Here is a 25,226-nt window from a genome sequence, read left to right as displayed (position 1 = left end):
AAAGCTGATAGGTTACTTGTCGTGTTCATATCTTTGTCCATGGAAATACTTTAATTTTCAAAAGAACGTACTTTTGAATGTGAAATAAGGATCCTTTGAGGGGGGGGGGGTGCGCTTCGGCCTTTACTCAAGGAGTAGGATTAGCCTCCTCGATCTACCACCAGGATGTTAAGATGATAGTATTGAGAGAGCTGATAGGTTACTTGTCGTGTTCATATCTTTGTCCATGGAAAGACCTTAATTTTCAAAAGAACGTACTTTTGAATGTGAAATAAGGATCCTTTGAGGGGTCCGCTTCGTCCTTTACTCAGGCGGTAGGATTAGCCTCTCGCTCACTCGATCTACCACCAGGATGTTAAAATGATGGTATTGAGAGAGCTGATAGGTTACTTGTCGTGTTCATATCTTTGTCCATGAAAAGACCTTAATTTTCAAAAGAAAGTACTTTTGAATGTGAAATAAGGGTCTTTTAGAGGGGTGCGCTTCGGCCTTTACTCAGGCGGTAGGATTAGCCTCTCGCTCACTTGATATACCACCAGGATGTTAAGATGATAGTATTGAGAGAGCTGATAGGTTACTTGTCGTGTTTATATCTTTGTCCATGGAAAGACCTTAATTTTCAAAAGAACGTACTTTTGAATGTGAAAGAAGGGTCCTTTGGGGGGGGGGGGGGGGTGCGCTTCGCCCTTTACTCAGACAGTAGGATTAGCCTCTCGTTCACTCGATCTACCACCAGGATGTTAAGATGATAGTATTGAGAGAGGTGACAAGGTCAGCTCACCGAATCCCATAGGTGTCACCTCTTGTGCAATCTAAAGCACATCGCGCTTCTTAGAGGGCATATTTTATAAGAACTTTGTGTCTTTGAAACACAATTTTTCATAGAAATGTTTTCATTACCAAACGCTGGATAGTATGTTGCATGAAACTAATTATTCTTGCATTATATGGGTCGTTTGGCAACAGTTACACATTGTTATTGTTCTATAAATTTGCTTCAAAAAATGAAGCAGATTCATGGACCACTTGTATATGGTGTTTTATGAATACTTTCATTTTCTTTTTGTGGGTAGGTTCATAGGATAACAACATAATAATGGCACTGTTGTCAAACAACTTTTAAGAGTTCAGTTGACAATTGAATAATATGTAACTGATACATGAATTGAATGTTACCCAAAAACTAAGCCAATTTCATTGAACATCTTAAAAAAATGTTTTATGAGTATGCCCTAAAAGTTTTATGAATATGCCCCACGACAGATTTATGGAACATTTTTCAATTCTTCCATTTGCCAAACGACTCCTAAGCATCCATAAGAGGTTGTTCTTGTTCACTGATTTTGCCACAAAATTTTTGTTCATTGATTTTGCCACAAAATTTAAAGTAGATTTATAAAACACTGTTTTGTAGGGTTTTACCCTACTTTTTAGGGGTAGTTTCATTGTATAGTAATAGTTTGTTATTGGTACCAAACGGCTTCTAAAGATGTTTATTTACTATGTAAAATGATATTGATTTTTTTTTTTTATAAATTTATCCATTCTTTTGGTACCCAATAAAAACCGGCCCTTTTATATATGCCCTAATCTTGACCAACATCAAAGCTTGGCTGAATTTTATGCTTAAATACAATTTGACAAGATTCAACCTCTTCACCAACGTGGCTCTCAAATGAGCTAGTTCTGGTGCCAAGCTGGTTTTGAAACCACACCGAGTCCCGTACCAGGTCAAAGTTTGGATTTTATTTGGAACCCGAACGTTCAAGATTTGGATTCGCTCATAGACTCTTCGCAAGGGCAGAGTCAAAGTGGGGCCTGCAGGGCCCTTGCCCCCCCTCATTTTTTTTAAATAAAATTACATAGAAAATTTCACTTGTTATATATAAAAAATTTAAAAAATGATATTTTAGTCTCTTTAATTTGAAAATTTTAATTCCACCTGAAAAATTTCTATCTCGGCCTTACCTTTGTGCACATTAAAATTTCAAACGTCCTAAAACCGGTGTAGAGTTGGGCCGGCAAAATATAACGCGAACCATGTACATCCGTCCCGGTAAAAGTAGGACCGACCTCACTGAATGGGTCCCCGAACCGGGTCGGTCTGAATCCACCGGACCCAAAGCCGCCGCAAGAACGGACCGTTGACCGCAGAGCACAAGGAGGTTCCACCGATCTTCCGTACGTTGACCTGATCGCCCCACCGTACGATTTGGTCAACCCATTTTTTCAGAAGCGATAACGACAAAGAAAGGAGGGAGACTGCAAAACTAAAAGTAATTACGTAAAAGGTGCTGCATAAACTATATTGACTTTAAGGACGTCACATTTGATTTTTTTTTTTTTTAACGAAAAACCCTTAACACCCAATGGCATACACAATTCAAGCCTCCGGATTACCAATGTCAGAGGAACATATGAGCGCGATGTTCCTGAACCATATAAGGTGGAAACATGACTACCAATTAATCGAATCAATCGTGTATTAGATGCAAGTCTTGTGAATTTGATGGTGCAGGGAAATGGGAACGATCTTGAAAGTTTTACGCTTAGAGTGTGACATAGCCCCTTAACAAAGGCAGTAATATTTTTGCTAAAACCCTCTTCTGCTCCACTTTTGTTTCTCTGCCTATCATGGTAGGCACCAAAATGGAAATATGGTCATCAATCATCCTTCGGTCTGAACTTTCCGGAATATAAATAGGCGGCACCCCGCGTTCGACCTTGCGCCCGGGCCCGCCGGAGGGGGAGCGGTTTTTCTTCGCAATTTCTTTTCTTGTGCTTAATGACAACCCTAAAATTTCGGGCGAATTCCTTCCTTCATTCTTCTAGGAGAAGGAAACCCTCCAAATCTTCGCCCCGTGATTCCTTCTTTCTTTCCCTGAGGAAACCGAGACACTTGCTTCCGCGACCATCTCCCGATCGTGGCGCTCGGAGTAGGCTGGAATGCCTTCCGCCGGTCTTCCTGTGAATTCCTTCCCGTGATTGTCCCGGTAAGAGGATCTGACTCCTTCATTGACATCATTCTTCTGTTTATTTGAGGCTCTTTTTGCGTTGAATTTGATGGAAATTCGTCCGCCTAGCCGGTTATATCGTAATTGTTGAATGACTGATGGAATTTTGAGGTCGATGAGGATGGAGTTTGCCGAGATGTATTGGTTTCACTGGTAGACGTTTTGAAGATCAGTTATATTCTGTTGATTCAGATATTAGAGTTTCTGCATTCCCGTAACCTTCTGCAAATTTTTGATGTTATTATTCTTTTCATCGAGTGAATTCTCAATAGGAGCTCCTCTACCTTTTGTCACGCAGGAATTATTTTTAGTATCCGCTAATAAGAGTCAATATATTTTACATGCAATAGTGTTCAACTTTTTTTTTACCGCATTCGTCATGTTTTGTCACGTCTTCACTTATTTTCCACGAAACAGGATTAACATGAATGTTTAATTACTCACACGCATATATATAAACAGGTAGGGTGAATCTTAACTAGAGGGGGTTATGCATCCGTTTGCGTGTGGTGACTCTCGTTTTGTAGAGTTACCCAGGCCATTTAATCAGAACCATCCAATCTAATATGAGATAATATGAGAAAAACAAGGAGAAAAAAATTACGGGCATTTTTATCATTTAATATTAATCTACACCTTTTTTTTCTTGTTTTTCTCTCAACCATCCATATGCTTTAGATGGACGATCTTGATTAGATGACCTGGGTGACTCTAGATAGCTAGAGTCGCCATTTACTCACTTATATATATATATATATATATGTATGTATGTATATATATATATATATAATGGTGACATTCAATTTATCCATATCTATGTCACATAGGTGCTGGTATGGGTACTGGTTCGGAGTATTTTCAAAATACTTGGGTACGAGAGTTCAACTATATATATATATATATATATATAAAACATACAATAAGAACTCAAACAAAATAACACATTCATGATTCAAAATTTATAGTTTCTATTTCTAGAAACTATTGAACAAAATATGAAAACGCAACTCTTTATGTGCTTCCTGAGTGTAAATGGTGTAAAGAACAAAACTGAAATCCTAAATTTTGGGTAGGAAAGGACTCGGTCAAATTTGATTGAGTTCTAAATCGGACGGATACGGTCCTGGGTATTGTTTGACCAGTACCCAAGAGGTACCAGAGACAATACCTGTATCAGCACTGGTGTCGTACCTGACTAGTACGAGTACGCTGCCTTTACAGTAGTACCCATGTGACAAAGATCCTTACATTTAGTTAATCCAATCTTTCTCTCTATCTCTCTCCTCCCTTTCCACTGGCAGACTGCCCGCCGCAACTGCCTCCCGCCCTCTCGGTGCTGCCTATTGGCAACGGCAGCCATCGCCTAACGATCCCACCATCCCCACCCATCGACTATGGGTGGAAGGTGGAGGGGGAACTCCACCCATGATCGTGGGTGGAGAAGGGGAGGCCGCTACCCTCCTCCAACCGCTGGAGCCTCCAAGCTCCAGCAACTGGAGTGGGGGAGCAGGCAAACCTCCCCTTCTGTAGGGCAACTGCCGCCGGCGGTGGTTAGGGCTGCCACTGGTTGTGAACTGGAAACAGTTGAAAGAAAAAAAAAAGACAAAGTAAATCTGAGCCATCTATTTGTTTTGAGATGGATGGTTTTAATTTGCTGTATCATTTTGAATGGTCAGTCACAGCTACCTCTATGGCGAGATGGTTATTTTTATTTTGTGTTACTGAAAACTATCACAAAAGATGCATTCTATCATAAAAAACTTTTGGTTGTCAAACAACTGACCATTGAAAATGCACTTTTTGGGTTGGTTTCTAAATGATACAAAACTAAAAAATAACCATTTGGCCACAAAGGTAGCCGACTGATTTCAATATATACACACACACACACACACACACAAAAAAAAAATTCTGTACCGCCGTGTGCTAGATATTGTTTCATGATTCAAATTAAAAATCTGTTGTCAAAAGCACTGTTAATCATTGTGAAAAACACCATATCGCTAATGCTTATGTGATATATATATATATATATATATATATATATATGTATGTATGTATATCATGGCCACAAATATCATTTTTAGGCTTTAAATGGTGAGGTTTTGTATGGGCATTAATTCAACATTTAAAAACTCGTTGAGTCAACCCAGTGACTTGGGCGACTCGGCTTGGCTCACCCCCTTAATGAGTCAACCCAGTAGGGTGACTCGTTTTACTTCATGCTTCAGTATTTTATTGCTGCTTATAGTTGATACATGTTAAATGCAAGTTCTGTTTTGTTACTTTATTAAGGATACAAGTATTTTGACTTCTTCAGTACGGGCTTGTTACTTTTTATGTTTAAGACAAATAAAAATGTTTGTACAGATTCCATTTTTATCAAATACTCTTGACTGCTTCATTACGTGCTTGCTACTTTTTATGTTTAGAAAATTGTAATCCGTATTCAACATTGTTGAAGAATAAGTCCCCTGGATTGAGCTTCTGTATGTGGCCCTTAAGGAGCTCCAGAACCTTGTTGACCAATCCAATTATTTCTGCAAGACCCACATCCATTTGCAGCATGCAACCTGATCTGATTGACACCCAGAAGATAACAAGATTTTGTGCTTGTTACTTTTTATGTTTAAAAGACAAGTTATATATTTGTTTTTTCTTAAAAAAAGTTAACATAACCTGGTCTGAGTCATCGAGTTGACTTGCCGAGTCACGACCCCGCGTCGCTGGGTTTTAAAACATTGTATTAAACTGCAATTTTTTTTTTATGAGAAAGAAACGAGAAAATGTCAGCAAGTTTTAAAACAATTAATCTTTTGGCGAGAAAAAGAAAGGTGGTCAAAATCTTAAAAATAAAATGCAAAAAAATGTGAAACAAAAATTTGGTAAATAAAAACTGTAAAAAACATGAATAAATGTGAATTCACATAATTGCCTTGAAATTATGTCAAATAGGTGCCAGTACGGGTATGGCAATGAGTGCAAAGATTTTATAAAAAGACTTAAGTGTGAATTCACATTTGTAACAGAAAGAAAATAACATTCATGATTCATAATTCATAAAATACAAAATGATAAACGAATACCAAAGCACAACATTGAAAAGCAAAAACAAAATTTCAGAAAATCCATCCAGCCAGAGCATTACAGGTAATAAAAATTTTAAAAAATCAACAGCACAGCTTGCAAGTTGTAACTCTGCATTTCTCAAAATAATAGAAAAGAAATGTATAGCAAGCTCTTCCATGCAATGAAAATTTTTATAATGAAAATGGCATGCAAACAAGAAATGAAAAGCCAGCTTTGAAGTTGATGTGTTTATGCTTGAGCCTTGAAGGCAAAGAAAAAGATTAATCATACTTGCATCTCATTCACTCCAGTCATTTTCAACATGATTGACATGCTTTCTAGTTTCTATTTAGTATCTTTTTGGCTTACATGAAGCTAGAACTGTTTTGTACTTTTCTTTTACTTTTGGCTTTGTAATGAACTAGGACAAACTTTGTCATTTTATGTGCTTATCCTGATTTATGAGCAACTTATATATGCTTGCAGTGAGGTAAAGGTTGCATTGTTTTTAATGGATTGCTTGAGATTCAGGTGGATCATATGGCCCAACTTAGTGACAAGTTCCAATCTGTAGGTCATTCTTCTATGGAGGTAATTTTGCAAGGTCTTGTCTGATTCTCTTCTTACAGTTTCAAGGTGGGCACAAACTGTGCTCAGATTCGGAAGGGATAGCTGCATATTTTTTCTGATTACCACTGGAGTATATATTGACATTACAAAAATATCTGAAGGAATTAAATGCCTATATAATGTAAATTCAGACAATTTCTTTTGCTTGTTCATCTAAAATTAAAATTTATTCTCCTGATATGTCTTGAATTTGAACATGCGTCAAACTGTCCATGCATGGGTGTCTGCCATTATGGGCATGCAGCCAAAATCACATCCTTATGACATAGCTAATTGTGACTAACCTCAAGTTTTTTGTTTCTATGCTGATATATTGATATTGCTGATGCTCTATGACAATTTTGATGATGTAGATGGGCTCACTTGATGACAAGGACCTTGAATTTGAAGATGAGAGCCTTGTTAGTCCTGTGGGAGCTTCCAGAAAAACATGTGCTTTGGAGACAGGTCCTGGTGGATCATTAGCAGACATCTCAAAAAGATGGACAGTTAAACAAGTAGGAAATAGGTTACTTAATAGCATCCACATTGTGATATTTCAGTCAAAGCTCAATGTACTCTTGCTTTCTGGCCCAGTTGCCATCTTGGTCCATGCCTTGACTCAGAATAGTGTAAGTATGCATATATTTCCACAGTTGTTCCTCTGCCGCCTTAAGCTTCATCATGTTCTTACTATTGATTTTTTTTTTCTTGTTGCTATTTCTGGTAGATTACTGCAATTTAAGTAAATTGATCACTTCTACATTTGATTTCCATGTTTGTGTTACTTTTCTCCCAAATAAACATCCTTTATGCAATTAACCAAAGGCTTCCAACATTACAGGGATGGGTCTTCTTTTTTAGCTTGTTGGGTATAATTCCACTGGCTGAGCGTTTGGGTTATGCTACAGAGTAAGAATCATTTAGTTAGACAATATATTATTAAACATATGCAGGGTTTTTCCTTCTTTAACTAGTAATTTTTGTGATTAATGGGTAATATAATTATTTGCTTATTGCAGGCAACTTGCATTCTTCACTGGACCAACAGGTGAGCTTTCTCAAATTTCATGAACTAATGTTACATTAGTATACTCTTAGGATTTTGTTTTTTGCATAAAATCTCTTTGAATTTCAACGTCCTAAAAAAATATACTTCCATCCTCTCTTTGGGCCTGACTCCTCTGCCGTCCCTATTTATTGGTACCTCCTCCCTCCAAAATCAATGAGCTTTTGAGCATATATCATTTATACTGAGTGCAGTTGTTTGTCAAGTAGGTTTTTGAACCTGAAAGCTATCATGAATTACTTTTCCTGGTCAAGCAAGTACCTTCATTTATGTGCACAAGGTGCTAAACAATGTTGCAGGTACTGCTGTTGTGGTTTCATCAGCATGCCTTAGTGTTGAAGTAAATTAATTTTCCGGAGAGGCTTAACAATTTAACAGCATAAAAAACTTTAAAATCACAAGATCAGTTAAGGTAAATTGGAAAAATGTCATCTCATTCTATGAATACTAGTATTTCAAAGTAGATCTAAGAATATAATTCCACTTTGAGCTTCATGCCTTCATAAATGTAACTGACATGTGCCTGAAAGAAAAAGCTCCATCTAATTGCTATGGGTTGTAACATATTTTATAATTAGATGAAAATGAAATAGATAGAAATAGAATGACGAGAAAATATTGATGTTTTCTCAAGTTGTTTTAGTTTAATCACATTTACAAGAAGAAGAAGGAATAATGAACTTAATGTATGTTACTGGTATTTTCAAGCATGTGCATAGGAACTGCTGTTTTTTCCTTTCATAAAACCTTCGCTTTGTTAGGGCTTCTTTAGGATGTTCATTCTCATTACCATACCAATCTCTTTTTCGGCAACTTCTCATACAATTTGTATTAATCTTTAATTTATTATATTGTTCAATTGATTCCTGAGGACAAAATTGATGTTCTTAACTGCATTTACTCCTTCTGTTGTGGTTCTGCATCAGTCGGTGGCCTTTTAAATGCCACATTTGGCAATGCAACGGAGATGATAATATCGATATATGCACTGGAACATGGAATGGTCCGTGTTGTTCAACAATCACTACTTGGTTCTATCTTATCAAATATGCTATTGGTGCTTGGTTGTGCTTTCTTCTGTGGTGGTATCTGTCACTACAAGAAGGATCAGGTTTTCAACAAGGTACCTTGTGCAACTATTTATCTTGTCAAATTTAATGTGCCTAGTTTTTTATTGAATTGACAATGATTCTGTATTTCTTCATTAAATATCAGGCAACAGCACTAGTGGATTCTGGATTGCTACTGATGGCTGTAATGGGCCTACTTTTTCCAGCAGTGCTTCATTCTACTCATACTGAGTTGCAGTATGGAAAGTCAGAGATGGCCCTTTCTAGGTTTAGCAGCTGCATTATGCTTGTGGCGTATGCATGCTATCTCATCTTTCAGCTTAAGAGTCATAATAATCTTTATGCTCCTATTGATGAGGTAACTCTATGTCTTCTTTTCCTCTGGATCTTATTTCTTGAATTTTGATGGTTAAACCTTCTATATAGCACATTCAATAGGAAACAACTTAGCTTCATGTTGAGATTGGAGTGTGTCATAGTGTAACGGAATGTGTGAGCTCATCTGGACATACAACAGAAGCAAGTTATGTAAAACATATCAAATTCTATGTCACATAGGTAAGGGTACGGGAAGCGGGTACAGGTATGGCATTTTCGCCAATCTTGGGACGGCGATAATTATATAATTTTAATTCCAAAAAAATAAAATAAAAAAAAACAAAAAAAACAAAATTGATATCATCACATCACAAACTATGGAGACTGGCAGCAGCGGCAGTAAATCATATGCTATAAAGGAAAAAAACTAAATACCACGGAGTCGCCAGCGACACTTAAAGCCGCTGGTGTCACTGAAGAAAGCTGCTGGCGACAAGGGCATATGCAAAATAGGAAAGGGCAGAAACCCTAAAAAGTAAAAACAGTCAAATGAAAAAAAAAACAAGATATTACTCTGCCAAAAAGTTGTTGCCATCTGTCGCCGCCGCCGCTGGCCGCTGAATCTCCCGCCGGCAGCTGAAGGTCCTGCTGTACATCTTTGGCCAGAGGGTGAAACAGAAAGATGTCGCAGGCTGGAAGAAGCGTCGCGGGTAAGTTATGAGTCCTTTTTTTTTTGTGGTTTGGATCATTTCTGACCCAAAACCGATCTAAGCGTACCCAGTTGTACCGGTTTTGCCTTACCAGCATACCAGTATGGGTATGTGGGCCTCCCCCCACGTGCCACTGTGACTTAAATCAAATGGAATGAGAAAATATTACAATGCTAAAAGTATTTAAGAGAGTCCTCAGTACAGTCACTCAATCATAATACTTCTTGCACAAGAGAACTATAATGCACCATCTGCAGTCCTTTATACACATGTACAAATCTAGGGACCAACAGCTGGTCAGACCATGAAGTAGCAACCAAACATACTCCTAACAACTAGCTGGATTATTCCCAAGATGACCCAAAAGAAGCAAAAAAGAAACTAGAAAGAAATATACAAAAGTAGATCCAGTTTACCTATATATTCTTGGGCCACTGCAAATAAGTATACCTAAAATACTTTATTTACCCTATAGATAAGTAGAAGACAAGGAAAATTGTAAAAAAACAAAGCCTCTTGGTGTATGCTAAACACAATGCCTAAATATTCTATATTTGATCCATTGGCGTTCTTGAATATACATACCTATTAACTATGTGCTTCGTCTAATCCTATCAGTATCTATGACTTGATACATATACCAGTCAAGCTGTAGCTTGACTATATACAAGATTATGTGTCCTCAGAAAGCAACAATCTCATGCTACAAAAATACTTTTTGCAAGAGGAAATACTTGAAGAAGATGAAATGGCATACTTTTGGCCATGTTATTGTGTTTCTCTGAGGGTGTAGAGGGAGTCATGACTTGGCATTCTCATCATTCTTCCTGGTCTAGCATTAACAGCCTATTCAAGGTTTCACATACAACAATGGAGACACTTTCTTGAGGGATGCACTTGCTGTGGCCTGTGGGACTTGATCAACCTCATCTTGTCAACTAGCAACCACCTCACATGCTGGGAGTTGACATTTCATTCAAATATCAGGGACCTCTGGTAACATATTGATATCTAGACAGAAACCAAACCATCATTTGTTGGATGAGGAAGGTTAATTGTGATACATATATGCTAAAGATAGACCCCATCACAGCTGCTTTCATTTATAATGCTAACAAGTTTGTATAAATTATTCTTCTACTTGTTAAGTGTTTGCAACTATATATCGACACATTTCAAAGAACTATGTCAATTATTCTGATGTGTACATGTCAAAACTCCTTTATGTTAAGAATTCTGCACCTGTGCTGTTAACTTCATATTCCGAAGTCACCTTTCCTGTCCAGTAATAAGACAAGGAAACAGCAAATATTTTCCATCTCAAAGCAGGAGAATCATTTGATAAGAAGAAACTTTCCGTTAGTTTGGTTGATTGATTTGCCACATAATTTTGTGACATTTCCAATACCATTCTTTTATTTGTCACCATTCTAATCAATGCAATCTCAGGAAGGAGGTCAGAGTGAAGAAGAGTCAGAGGAAGAAGATGTTCCAGAGATCACACCATCTGAAGCTCTCATTTGGCTTGGGATTTTGACTCTTTGGGTTTCCTTTCTCTCAGGATATCTTGTTGATGCCATAGAGGTAATCATTCTCATTGTTTTAAGTCTCTGTCCTATTTACCGACTGTTAGTAATCTTGCTCATTGGTTTTTACCCTCTGTCCTATGTACTGACCATTATTTTCATAACAATTTGTGTCAAATTATTATCGTCTCACAAAATTTTAAAGAAAAATGAACAAAAATCTAAATGTTGAAACATATCAACAAAGTTTCTGAATCATGTTTTCCAATTAGTATGCATCTTCCCCTGCATGTCCTGTCAGCTCATAGTTGTACTGGTGGAACAATCAAAGGCTCTTCTAAGTAATCAAACAAATCTGGAAATGAAAATGAAATACAGTTAACAATTATTTACTATACCTGATGTTGAAGCATTATAAACTAATATGTTCTTGCTCTCATCAGGATATGATTGTATGTCTATCTTCGTATCTTACATTGTCCAAGTAACACTGACTGTAATGAATGTAGGCTCAAAATTAACCTGAGCACCTATTTTAACATATGCAGACTTGCCTGATAGCAGACGTGGGTTCCTCACCTAAAAAGGCCATGCACTAGGGCACATGATAATATGGCACCTACGTGTATATGGACATTCAGATATCTCAAACTCTTAGACATGAGACAATTCTCAAATTATTCCCCATACTTGGGATATTATAACCTACCTCCTTAAAGAACACGTCTTGACTTCACATATTTAATTCAAAGTTTAAGTGTTGAACATGACCCTAACTCTATGCGTCCTCATATATTGGACTCAGTCCAAGTTTTGAAGTTGATTGTACCAATTTTTAACAACCTAGCCTGAAAATAATCCAAGGACCTGATATAGTGGATCTCAATTTGTACCATAGTCTTTTTTGTTCACTACCCAAAAAGGGCTATGGACCATTGTCACATATACTGTGTACGGATATTATACGGCGAGAAATTTCTCGGTTATAATACAACAAAGTTGTATATGTTGAGAATATCTCGGAAAAATTTCGGCAAATTTTTAAAAAAATTTAAAATATTTAATAAATCCTGAAAATTATAAAAAAATAAAAATTAATAAAAAAAATATGAAATAAACGTGCAAAAACGCATATAATATGCACCTTTTTCATGTTTCTTATTTTCTGACGTTTTTTTAAAAAGACAGGTCTAATTGCTGTTTTATACGACCAACTTATTTCTCGGGTATTATACACATTTTTTTCGAATGACACACATTTTATGTGACATCGCTATGGACCAACCAAGACAAGGTAGCATTTTTTATGTACTTTTCTCTACTAGCATATGAACTCCATCTAATATAATTAGTCCAATATTGTTTTTGTTGACTCTTGATATATTGACTTCAAATCACAAATTCTCTCTCTCTCTCTCTCTCTCTCACACACACACACACACACACACACACACACACACACACACACACATATATATATATAACTATCTATCTGTCTATTTGTTATCTCTCTTGCAGGGAGCTTCTGAATCATTGGGAATGCCGATCTCCTTTATTAGTGTTATCTTGCTGCCTATTGTAGGTAATGCTGCAGAGCATGCAAGTGCCATTATGTTTGCTATGAAAGACAAACTTGTAAGTATTTGCGGCTTGGTCTAAATATCGTTTTCACTTTTTTTAAGGGATGACTAATGCCTTATTTTAATTCAGGACATTTCATTGGGAGTTGCAATTGGTTCGTCTACACAAATATCAATGTTTGTGGTAACTATTCTAAATTTGTTTATCTCTTCTATTTAGCATCCTTCATAATTTTAATTTCATATTAAGGTTATCTTCATGAGAGCATTTTAGTTATTCCTATGGAGTCATCACAATATAAGTCTAGTCTACTAGGGTAAATGTCTGTGCACCATTTTAGACTTGATATTTTATACCTTCCATTGAGTGGTCTGCATATTATCACTACAAAAAATAAATATATTACCAATGCAACCTCTAGACGTCAGTAATCTTTCACCAAAAAGTACCTTCACCGACGCAAGGAGTCTTAGTGTCATATGAAATTATCATTTTTACTGACGGCCACTTTCCGACCGTCGGTAAAAATGAACTTTCACCGACTTTCACGGACACGTTGGTGAAAACTGATGTTCATCGACGCTGTTCTCTGAACATCGATGAAAGTCCATCTTCATCGACACTTCAGGTTGGACGCCAATAAAAATTTACTTTCACCAACAGCCATCAATCCATGTGTCAATGACTGCATGTTTTTTTTGTAGTGTATGGCAATAACTTTCAGTAATCCACCACTTCGAGGCACAGTTCGCCAGCTTATGGTTTCATGGTCCATGGCCCGGCTGTGTAGGGACCTATGTCATATGTAGTTCAAACTGAGTTGAAGGCCTAGGTGTCAGACCTTAATAAAACCCTAGGCAAAGCCTGGGCATTCCTATTCAACAGGAAAAAAAAGGGAAAAAGATAAAGAGGGAGAAAAAGAAAGAGGAAAGAGGGTCAAACTAGGGATTTGAAAGACTCCACTTTCAATCAATCTACTAATATACTAGAAGATAGAACAAACAAAATAATATTAAACAGTAAATTTTGTTTGGACGACCTAGTTGCCTCAGCCTAGGTGTCTAAGCAACCGCATAATGTGTAGCAGATTGAGGCATTATCTCAGGCACACTTTTAACTACAGAGCAAATGCATAGTTTTAACTACAAAGTAAATGGCATTAAATTCCTGTTTGATAGATTATTTTTATCCTACAAGAACAACTGCACACAATGTTGTAAAAGGCATACCATAACGTATATCTATCGGGCTGACCTACGCATCGTAACGTATCATAAATGTGGCATAGAATATTGTAAAATTAAAAAAATAAAAAATAAAAAAGGAGAAAATTTCAGAAACAATCAAGAAAATGACTTCCATATAAAAAACTTATCACACATAGAGAATATTGACAATTCATCATTCATAAGCCATAATATATCAAAAACACATTCATAGATGAGAAATCATAGATTCAAAATGACATAATAAGCATCCATCACAAGTTTAAAGTGTTTTAGATTATACCACAAGTTCGCAACATATAATTATTCACTGCCAAGTGCCAAATATCATGAATCAAAGATAAGCATCATCATCTTTATTTTCATCCTTATTTTCTTCATTAATTGTTTCAATGCTTTCAAATGTCTTCACCAATATATGGTTGATTTTTCTATAAAACTAGCAAAACGTCTCCTTCATGTAGCTCTTAGAGATGTTTACAAAGCGGGAGGGAGGAGTTATTTTAAAAAGAAGCACGAAAACGGAGCCTTGGGTCCTTTTTTTCTTTTAAATTTTGTCCATGTGTCGTACTATAGAAGGGCGTATTCTATACTGTAGGCATATCGTATAGGTTGTTTAAACCTATGTGATACGTATCACATGATATGGGCCCACATTGTGCGATACAGTCAAACCTATTTCATCTTTCTTATACATTAGGTTGTAGTGATAGTTTATTCCTGTGTTATTCCAAATTATCTTGTTAGTTTGGAAGTAGTCTCTAAGATATGACTTATGCATTAAATTTTGGTGTACTATTTTACCATATAGCATCATAAGAAACGAATATTATTCTGCAGGAGATCTTTGTTTGAGTTGTTAGAATAGCAGCTAAATTGCTATTTTTTAAAAGAATGCTTCCTCTTTTTAAGTATCTCTTGCTACTGGATGCTTGCTGAATGGTCAAACAAAAGATCAACTTTCGTGAAAACTACTTTGTAGTCTTTAGACATCTATTGGCAAGTTATGTTTGATTACTGATTTCAGTCCAACTTATATTGGTCGTGCTCAGTTTGTTCGATGAACCTGGAACTCATGTATCATGCATAATGACCATTGTCATGTTTAGGCCATTTTCTCAGTTTCAGTTTATGCTGTTCTTGGTCAAGGACTTAATACCAGACATAGCTAACCGTTAGAAACTTAGAATATATTTTTCCTTCTTTCTTTTGTCTTGATGTTTTTGTTTTTAAGGTGATTAATCTTGTTGCAGTGTTTTTAATCATACCAGCTACAGCTAACCATTCAAATCTGTTTTTGTCCTTTGTTTCGTTTATTGATCTTTTCTTTTATTGAGGGGGATTGATGTTGCTGCAGATTCCTTTTTGTGTAGTTATTGGATGGTGCATGGGACAGCCAATGGACTTAAACTTCCAACTCTTTGAGACTGCTACACTTTTTATGACTGTTCTAGTGGTGGCATTCATGCTTCAGGTCAGTCTGTAAGAAAATAAAAAAACACCAAGGGAGTTGAAACGATATGATAAAATGATTGTCGTTCGTGGACCACATTTAATAGCCAAAGCCTTATATCGTGCTCCAAGAGGAAAGAAGCTGCAAGCAGTGGTTTTTTTTCTCTTTTCAAGTATTTTTTTGTGTAATATGAAGATGCGTGTTTCAAATTTCAGCTTCAAAAATGTGGTTGGATAAACCTCCTTCCTTCTTTTAGGAAATTTTATAGGACAAGCTCTGGTTTTAGAAAATAGCTGGCCTTTAAATTTGAACAGTAAACTGATGAACAGGAAAGGTATGTAGATTTGACTGACATGTGCGTGCATGTTGGTGTACTTTTATGCACCTCCTCAAACGACCGTTCGACCATTCCTTTCTGTATCAACTGCACAAAGTACTGGGATGTGTAATGTGTTGAATGTGGCACTTTTTACCATGCACGGTATCTTGAATCTGTGTTAATTTAGCTTACAAATGTATTGGAAAGACGTTGTGTTCGTAGATGTCTTAGAAGTGCATTCCATTCCTAGATCCTGATTTTCTGTTTCCCATTCTAGTGGGTTGACAATAATAAATTGTTGGTTTTACCATAGGAGGGCACGTCAAATTATTTCAAAGGGCTGATGCTTCTCCTCTGCTATTTCATAGTGTCCGCGAGCTTCTTTTTTCACGTGGATCCTGCTATTGGTGAGTCACGTACCTTAATCAGTTCCAAGCATTCGTGCCTTGGATTAGAGAATTCTTGCTTTTGGCACTTCTTGAATACTTTCCTTGAAAAATTTTAGGTACCTAGTTTCATGGAGCGTCAGCAAGCTGCCTATCTTCTAAAACAATGGGCGTAAAGGTAGGCCTCCTGGAAATTGGAAACCAATGAGGTATTCATTTCCTACTTAATTTACTGAATGTTATATTTCTGCTCGCATATTTGAACTTTTAGCTTGAGTTTTATAGGCATTTTATATATTTATGCTGCTACTTTTCTATTTCATGCGTCAGAAATAAAAAAAACATGCAAGCAGTGAAGAGGATATGTACAACTTTGAGGAAGGAAAGGAAATATTGCTAGGGTACAAACTGGTCCGTAACAGGAGAATGAAAAGGCATTGAGAACCTAAAAAAGAACTGACATAATTAGTCCTTTTTCCAGAACCATGGATCTGTCATCTATTCACGTTTTCTTGGATAACTTTGTAAATGGCAGAATGGTTAGTTTATAATTTCCAGCAGAAAATTCTTATCTGATGACATGTGAGAGCTAATTGTAACATGCCTATAAATGAACCCATATCTAGTATTGGGCCTCTAGCTGAAGCGCTTCACTATAATACTAGCCCCTTGATTCTTTTCCCTATGTGTTTTATCAAGTTCACTTGTACCTGAATACAATGCTATGCACGTCTGCCCAATGCAACACAGAACTTTTTGCTTTTTGCTTTATCATATATGACATAATTACCTGATAAACTAGATCCTTGCTGCAGGTGACATCATGACAAGCCTGACCAAATGTGAACTCTAGCAGCATGAGTGATAACAGCCCGGTTTTTCTTTGGGCAACCGATTCAGATTCATTATTGCATTGTATATATTCTGATTCAAATGCTGATGTAAACTCGGGCAAGATGCAGTAGTAATATACAAGAGAACCCTGTTCTTTGAGTAGAGCAGAGGGCAGCCAACACCTAATTCTAGGGGAGAACAGAAGAGAGAGTCCACATCTCTGGTAGACGCAGAAGGGAAAATTTCACATATCAGCTGTGTTAAGTATACTCATCGAGGCTTCTGAGCATATTATAGTATAAAACATTCTTTTAATGTATAGTACTAAATATATAAGAATGTGATTAATTTCTGTTTTCCTCCATGGAGAACAGTTCATTTTGGTATAAAAGTTACTGGTTCGGTTCAAGCTCTCCTTTTTTCCACTACACGAGGACCATTGAAGTTTTGCTCCTTGCTGATTTAACAGGAAAATTTATTTTGAGATTCAGCATTCTATCAGCATTGTTACAAGCCAGGGAACTTAGAAACATAAAGGTTGGCGGGATTTACAGTACACCAAAAGAAACTTCCACAGTTTCACTGCAATGGTTCTGATTTCTTGACGACTGCATCGTCACAGCTTTCGTCCTTTCCCAGGCGAATTCTTTTTGGGTGAATTGGTGATTCATCTTGGCCGCTTGAGTCGTTCGTTTCCAAACAGGTGTCTCTTTTGTTGCTCGTAGGTGATGTTGAACCATTGGCGGGAGCACTAACTTGTGACAGGGAAGAGTTGGAATCAGCTTCCTGGCCAGCTCGTGGCATTAAATCTGTCAGTTGCTCGCCAGAATGTATGGCTTCTGAGTCACACGTCTTTTGCAGATGGCAAGCAGACATAAATGTATGGCCTGCTTTTTGTTGTTCTTCCAGTATTTTCTGCAGGTACCTAGCATGTTCTTCAATCCTCAATTGGAGGGCCCTTTGAACCTGAGAAAAATACAGAACGGGGGAGCATTCCAAAAGGGCAAAAAAAAAGATGAGATAGGAATCAAGTGTCTGAATAACACACGGATGCTTTAAGAAGAAAAGAGGATGTTTAGTTAGGAATGGAAAGGAAGTGACACACCTCGAGCTGTTCATGGAGCTGTTTCTGGACCTCCATTTGCATGCGCAGGGCCTCGGTAACTTGCATGCCTCTAAAACCAGTTAATAGTCCGTAAGTAAAAAAAAGCTCAAGTGTTCTCTAACTAATGTGGTGTTGTTCCAGAGCGCCACATAAGGCTCTTGGTGACACCGTCGTCCTGGCTTATACACGTGGACGGTGGATCATTACGTTTAGCAAATCCAATATTTAATAATAAAAGTGAATAACAATTCAATATAATATTTGAATTTAATAAAGTATATAAAAAAGGACTTCCGCGAAACATTGACCGGTTGATCTCATCTTTTGCTTTCACCAACAGCTTCAAACTCCAGTGAACTCATACGTGCGTTTTCGGGGACATGGCATGGCCATCACGGGAATTTGGCAAATAATGATTGTTTGTCACTTTTCCATATATTTTGGTTTGGAGTTATTTGACAACAATAACACTACGTCACTATTTTATATATTTGAGGTAGATACATAAAACATTTGAAGTACGTACATATTGCATATTGATTGTTACTGTTGTCAAACAAACTATAAGACAAAGTTTAATCTCTCTCACGACGAACCAAAAGGCAAAGTTTAGTCTCTCTCGACCAAGACCATTCAGTTTGGAAATGATTGTTCCAAAAAGTCGATGCTAAGTCGAAGCATCGTCTTTTCCTTTTTTCTGTTTTTTGTCCCTTTTTTTTAAAAAAAAAAGAAATGGAGGAAACGAAAAGAAGGAAAAAAATTGGGTCAGACTCACCCCAAATTTTGAAATCATGATCTTAAGTAGAAGGTTTAAAGCCCAAGCTCCTAGCCAGGTGTAGGGAACTCTTGCCCAGGACGCCCCACCAATGGAAGGGGCAGAGATGAGCATATTAGTGGCAAATTCAGGTGAATACTGTAAATTTAAGAAAAGAAACACAAACAGGGAAAGCCGTTTTAGTCTGGCCGTGAAGAGCACAAAAATACTGAAGTATACCTTTTGAGGACCAGCTCTTCCTGGGAGGCAGCTGGTGCCTTCTTCTTGTCTTCTGAACACGATGTCTTTTTCTCTAAGGAAGAAACAGGCAATTGTTTCATCAGTTTAATAAGCGATGAGGTAAACAAACAGAAACAAAAAACTAGAAAAGCTACACGACCTTCCCAACCAGCAAATGCATTTAGATTCTCAGAAAGCGTGTAGGGAAAACAGTATGGAAAAAAGCAGGCACACACATTTGGAATTCACAAACTGCTTCTTTCAATTTCATTCCTTTGTGTAAACTATCTAGAGGAACCAAGTACACGTCATTGTGCATCCATATTCTTACCTTCCTTAGTCTGTGGTAGATATTTCGCCAAGCGGTATTTCTGCAGATTTAAAGTCATATGCAAATGTCAGGGTCTTCGCCTTAATTTAATTTAAGCAGGGATAACATGAAGAGACGCCCAGAAAGCACCTGCAAGTGGCTTTTCACATGATAGATCGTCAGACCCTCAACATTCATGAGTTTTAATACACCCTTGGGAGTAGCTTCTGCAGGTTATGCACAGGCAAACATGAGAAAATTGATGCAACTAAAATTCAAGGTGCTTAGTTTTTATTATCTTTGTTAATGGAGACTTACTCTCGGCCCCTTCGAGCTTGCTCACGGCTTCTATGAAACGCTCATGGAGCTCTGTTGTCCACCTCATCCTTGGTTTGTTGATGGTTGCGATTCCGGATTTGGAGCTGGATTGAGTTTTCCCACAGACTGTGCTGAGAGGCACTCGGTGTGTCAGGATGCATTCAGACTCAGCTTTCTTGGCTGCTGCTGATGGTTCAGGTTCTTTACATATTTCCTAAACAATGAAAGATTATATTCGTCATGGAATGCCAAAAGAAGCTGCAAGAACATTACAGGAGAAGAAAAGTTCAAAAAAAAAAAAAAAAAAAAGAGAGAAGAAAGAAATGCATTTAAAAGAAGAAAGAATTTCTAAGAAAAACATATTCATCTAGTTGGTTCTTTCTGTCAAGCAGAAAGGAAAACCTGACCATACGTACATCCAGGCTGGGATTTTTCCCATCGTCTGTGATTGCCATGTCGAGTTGATCCGAGAGAAAATCCCATTCTTGCAGCTCAGGATATGCAATGTCGTCGTTCAAATGCTCAGGATCAGCTACACAATCACCATTCAAGCTGAGGTAATCATTTGTATTCTCTTCAACATATTCATCTTTAGAGCACTGATGTCCTAATGTGAGATCAACAGCAAAAGAATTTGAAGAATTGAGCACTGAGGCTGGAGAAGGGGATGTAGGATTCGGAAGGAAAGGTAGGTTGCCGAGATGCCTGTAATTCTCAGCGCATGTTGAAGTTGACAAGTACAGATTGGTGCAGAATGTTGAAGAAGGAGAATGAATATTGGATTCCTTGGTACAGGAAAAGGAATCAGCACCATCCAGCCCAGACTCTGAACTCACAATCTTGCGACGGATTAAAAGCTTCTGGCTTCTTGATGAAGAAGGGCAGAGTGGTCGTGCATCTGGTGAAAGTGATAATGTAAAGCTGTGTTCTGGAGCATTCTCACCATCTGATCCTGTATCAGATAGATCACGAAATGCTGCAGAGCTAGCACACACTGGCCGTATAGCTCCTCTTGGTGAATCGCTCCGTTTTACAACTTCAACACTGTGACTTTCCATGGTCTCTACATATATTAAGCTTCTAACTGACTGCTTGTAGGTACTGACCGTTAAACAAATGATCTTGGACGACCTATCATTATCAAAGTGAGAAGGCAAATCCTAAATTCTGAGATCATTAAAGGATACTATTTTCAAAACTTGAGGGGAGGGAATGAATGGAACTGAAGGCCATTCCTGTTCCTTTCAGAAACATATCTACCAATTGCCTTCATTGATGAGATTATTGTGGCTTCAATTGGGGGTCGGGGCTACCGAAGAGAAGGAAATTGTGAAGTATCACAATTTCAGGCGGCCCAGCATATATTGGCAGGACATCCCCAGGTTGCGGGGCAATGAAACTCTGGACAGTCTACAATGTTCCACAAGAATTGGAGCTCCACATAGCTAATTGATTGCTGAATGCACTGCTTGTCTGCTACAGAGAAGAGCAACAAATCCTGCAACAATGGATTAAGAGATTTTACTTCACCTTGGCCAATCAGCAAACAGATAGCGTCAATAACCAATTGAACAAGCAGTACAACCGAAAAGGAATCAACAAAAGGAGTGCCATCCATCAAGGGTAACAGATCCATGAAGACCAGAACCGTCAGAAAAGAGCACACAACACATAAAAACAAAAGAAAAGAGTGCAGATTCTTTATGCTTCATACATCTCGCTGAACCACATCTAGTCATCAAACCCAAGAAGAAAAGAAAAGGGAAAAAAAAAAGAAAAAAAGTAAACAGTCTCAGATGGTTCAATGAAAAAAGAGTCGCGTTTCAATAAGCAATTTAGTGAAAAATGTCTAAAGACTACAGATTCGAGACAGTTTAATCAAACTTTTACATCAAATCAAAGAAGAAACCGGAAGAGAAAGAGGGGAATGAAGCATCGTGAATAGTAAACCATTTATCCATCGAATATCGTTCCAAACACGAGTCCCCAAAAAACAACAACACAAACTTACGACTGAAAAATCGAGGAGACCATGAAAAGGCCCAGCTTGTAGTCCCATATCTGAACTAACCACTGACCTGATGGTGCGGAACAAATTTCTAGCTCTTCAAGAAATCCATCGAACAGCATCTAAACAGGACAGAAATGTGGAAAGAAAAAAACAGCTGCTTATTGGCAGTAAAATGGGCGAAATAGCTGGAATTTTTTTTTCTGCGCCTATCAAACTTTTTCCCTTCACCTGGGAAGACGGATAGGAGCCGCCTCTCTCTCTCCCCCTCCCTCTCTCATTCTATCTCTCTCTCCCCCTCCCTCCCTCTATGATTGGCTGGTTAACAGAAGCACGCATCCTCATGTCACAAGACTTAATGCGGATGAATCTGCGAACGCTCGAGTAGGCAATTAATGCCAACATGTTCCATAGACTTCTTTTTTATTTGGTTTTTTGTCATATTTTATCCGCCATTTGCTACCAGTCCCAGTCCCAGGAAACAGCGGAAAAATAAGGATTCAATCAGTGGAACACCAAAGTCCGAAGGCGCGTTTGGGCGTGTCCATTTACCAAGATAATTGCTCGGCTTTCGTAAATTTAAATGCAAAAGTTATGGACTTTTACAAGGAGCGCTCTCAAGAATGTGGCACGTTCCTTTGAGTGGCTGTGAGAGGACACATTTTTTTTTTCAATTTTTACCAAGAACACCGAAGACAACCTAGTTGTTTTGAGGAGTAATGAAAATACTGTAAATTAATGATGTGTGACACTTTAGTTGATAGTTGATAGATGTGCTTCTCTATGGGGTTTCGATCTCTTTAAGATATCTCTTCCAAAGACAAACGACTTTGTAACCTAATTTTTTATAGGAACATTCACTTACAACCTTGTATCCAAGTCATAATTTTGTGATTATGTTGTCCTAGTTCTTTTATTGTTTCAATTAAGTCTAGATTTTGTCATTTTATTACCCAAGTTTTTTATGGTATATAGCTTGAAAGTTTTTTGTTTTGAGTTTTCTTGAAGAGTTCCTCATCTGGAAAAAAAGGGACTACAGACAAAGTTTAATAAGCTGAATTGCAAGTTTAAGAGTTGAGCTGAAGTTATTACCATTATAGTTTAGCAGGGTTTATGGATGTCAATGCTCCTATCCTGATCACATATCGGGCAAGACTGCCTAAAATTTGGCATCCAATTAAGAAATTGAACCGGATTATATTTAAATAATATCTTATCTGTTTCAGATTTAGTTTTAAATAAACATATCATAATGTATTCAAGATTCTCTTCAAAAAGTCAGATTAAATTTGAGTGTAAATTTATTATGAATTTTGATATGATATGAATTTTTCATCCAAATATGTAAATACCCGATAAAGCAGATACACTAAAGAGTACATCTTATTCATATCAGATCTATCAAGATCCGTAGCGGGGTTGTACAACATGTGAATAACCCGAGCTCGCTTTCAACAAGTTTTACCTCAAGTGTGATTTGTTTATTAAACGAGTCAAGTTTAAGTCAAGAGCGTCATTTATTCTTTTTATTTTTAAAATACTTTATTTTTTTAAAATAATGTCTATAATAATATGTTTTACGGATTCTTAACCAATTCAATTGGGTCAACAGATCTGCTGATTCACTAAATTGAAGAACTGGCTGATTAGATTCAGTTTCCAATTTTTACAATCCTAGTAAAAAGTTTGTTTTATTGTATAAATATGATCCATTTATATGTTTTTAATTTATTTATTTTTATCAAGATTTTCTCAATAAAAACTTTTGAAAATATAAAAGAAATGACGTTAAGGGTTTTATGCATCAAGTGACTGACCAAGTCTTAGAACGGTTTCTCCCAAATAAAAATTTACAAAATTGATGAATCGAATATTTAACTTCTTTTTAAATAAATATCTATTAGAAATGAATGATTGTGCAATAAATAAAGGTCACAGTCTCGCAAAAGGTGATACAGTGACGTTTGTCGCATTGTCCGTCCAATTCCGATCTTCCTTCCTTTTGACCCTTTCCTTTTAACGAAATTTTCTGGCGCACCATCATGGCACATGGGCAGGCTTTCCTCTTTCCTATCCTCGCACTACTCCCTTTAAGAATGCTTGTTACTAAACTTCACAAATACAAGACCAACTCAACAACATCCCAAATAAATTTTTTCTTTTGGCAAATTTTTGTAGGAGGTTGCTCAAAGGAACTTGCCAATAGAGTAAAGATATAACTGAAGTGTTTAAAATATCAAGAGGGTCACATCAAATAAAGTTTTCTTGGAAAAAATTTCAGTTCCATAAATTTTCGATATAGATTCATGAAACATTAATACAATATTCCTGCTACCAAATACTCTTTTAAGGCACATCTACTTGTTGTTTTAACCATGATTAGCAGCTTATAGTATCTATGTGTGTTGTCAAAAAATTGTACTTCTGTCGTTTAAGCAAATTCCTTGCATGTCATCGTTCGAGGGTTGTTTCTAGGGCTGCAGTGACAGTCGAGCCAACATGGGCTCAATTTGAACTTGCTTGCAAAAACTTGATTCCAGCTCAACTTGTTTATAAGTGAGTTACATGATTTGAGTATGACTTACATGATTTGATTAAGCTCTAGTAAGCCCATTAAATCTAGGTTATTTTTTTAATAATTTCCAAACTTAAAACCAAGGAAGGGGATCAAGTCAAATAAGGAGTTGGCAAATGAGCATAAACATGTTGCGCTCGAGCCAAGACTCTGTCTATTGAGTCGAGTTCGAGTGGCTTTGTGCAGCTTGACGCAAGTTCGAGCTGAGCAATATACGAGTCCAGCTAACTGAGCTCGAGTTCGACTCGGCTCGTGCACAGCCATCCAGCTAGCGCTAGCAGAGAGACAAGGCTAAATGTAGGAGGAGGATGTGATCAACGATGCCAGACGATGCAAATGGGGAAATGCCAAAGGCAGGCAGCAGTTGTGCTGGCGTGCTGCTAGAGGTTGCTGAACTTGAATATGGTGGAAGGCAGACACACGATGGAACTCTCCAAGTCAAGCATGTGAAAAGCATAAGAGGAACCAGTTTCTCATAAATCGACTGATTTTCAATATCTAATGAATCGACCATGGCAAAGTACCGATTCTATCGGACTTGTCCTGATCAGCCGATTCAGGCATAATGCATCCACTCATTTGCGTTTTATGTTCTGCTGTTTGCTCTCTTCTGTAAATTTGACGTGGATTGGACTGAGATTTGTTCTCTTAATTCAATCTCTTGCTGCAAATTTAAGAGTGAGCACAGGTAAAAAAGCTCTTTTTTTGTTTTCAAGAACTGACTGTAGCTTG

General features: G+C 37.3%; 2 protein-coding genes across 6 annotated transcripts; one reads left to right on the top strand and one right to left on the bottom strand.

The window, feature by feature from the left end:
* The first annotated feature begins 2,737 nt into the window (after positions 1-2,737).
* Positions 2,738-17,586, top strand: LOC116267340 (vacuolar cation/proton exchanger 2-like). 4 transcript variants are annotated; one of them, XM_031649026.2, is made up of 14 exons: positions 2,738-2,993; positions 6,570-6,674; positions 7,067-7,324; positions 7,537-7,604; positions 7,715-7,743; positions 8,688-8,884; positions 8,977-9,189; positions 11,309-11,443; positions 12,904-13,020; positions 13,096-13,149; positions 15,550-15,666; positions 16,278-16,371; positions 16,470-16,528; positions 17,166-17,577. In XM_031649026.2, the coding sequence occupies exons 2-13, from the start codon at positions 6,624-6,626 to the stop codon at positions 16,475-16,477; spliced, it is 1,341 nt and encodes a 446-aa protein (XP_031504886.1). In that variant the 5' UTR covers positions 2,738-2,993; positions 6,570-6,623; the 3' UTR covers positions 16,478-16,528; positions 17,166-17,577. The 4 variants fall into 4 exon arrangements, with proteins under 4 accessions (XP_031504886.1, XP_031504887.1, XP_049937054.1 ...); XM_031649027.2 differs by having other exon boundaries at positions 16,470-16,559; XM_050081097.1 differs by lacking the exon at positions 15,550-15,666 and having other exon boundaries at positions 17,166-17,586.
* Positions 17,587-17,642: 56 nt separating this feature from the next.
* Positions 17,643-22,227, bottom strand: LOC116267339 (myb family transcription factor PHL6-like). 2 transcript variants are annotated; one of them, XM_031649025.2, is made up of 8 exons: positions 21,923-22,227; positions 20,328-21,409; positions 19,912-20,125; positions 19,744-19,820; positions 19,615-19,654; positions 19,284-19,356; positions 18,290-18,359; positions 17,643-18,150 (listed from the first exon to the last, which is right to left on the bottom strand). In XM_031649025.2, the coding sequence occupies exons 2-8, from the start codon at positions 20,967-20,969 to the stop codon at positions 17,764-17,766; spliced, it is 1,503 nt and encodes a 500-aa protein (XP_031504885.1). In that variant the 5' UTR covers positions 20,970-21,409; positions 21,923-22,227; the 3' UTR covers positions 17,643-17,763. The 2 variants fall into 2 exon arrangements, with proteins under 2 accessions (XP_031504885.1, XP_031504884.1); XM_031649024.2 differs by having other exon boundaries at positions 21,990-22,227.
* Positions 22,228-25,226: the final 2,999 nt, after the last annotated feature.

The sequence above is a fragment of the Nymphaea colorata genome, chromosome 13 (assembly GCF_008831285.2).
Source record: "Nymphaea colorata isolate Beijing-Zhang1983 chromosome 13, ASM883128v2, whole genome shotgun sequence".
Classification (NCBI taxonomy): Eukaryota; Viridiplantae; Streptophyta; class Magnoliopsida; order Nymphaeales; family Nymphaeaceae; genus Nymphaea; species Nymphaea colorata.
The sequence above is the reverse complement of the archived record's forward strand: the minus strand, read 5'-3'. Positions and strand labels throughout refer to the sequence as shown.

Coding starts and splice junctions, on each gene's coding strand:
- LOC116267339 (XM_031649025.2), bottom strand. CDS start 20,969: ATGGAAAGTCACAGTGTTGAAGTTGTAAAACGGAGCGATTCACCAAGA. Junction 19,821..19,911: donor CAAGCTCGAAGGGGCCGAGA/GTAAGTCTCCAT, acceptor CATAACCTGCAG/AAGCTACTCCCAAGGGTGTA. Junction 19,655..19,743: donor ATGTGAAAAGCCACTTGCAG/GTGCTTTCTGGG, acceptor TTAAATCTGCAG/AAATACCGCTTGGCGAAATA.
- LOC116267340 (XM_031649026.2), top strand. CDS start 6,624: ATGGCCCAACTTAGTGACAAGTTCCAATCTGTAGGTCATTCTTCTATG. Junction 7,605..7,714: donor CGTTTGGGTTATGCTACAGA/GTAAGAATCATT, acceptor TGCTTATTGCAG/GCAACTTGCATTCTTCACTG. Junction 8,885..8,976: donor AGGATCAGGTTTTCAACAAG/GTACCTTGTGCA, acceptor ATTAAATATCAG/GCAACAGCACTAGTGGATTC.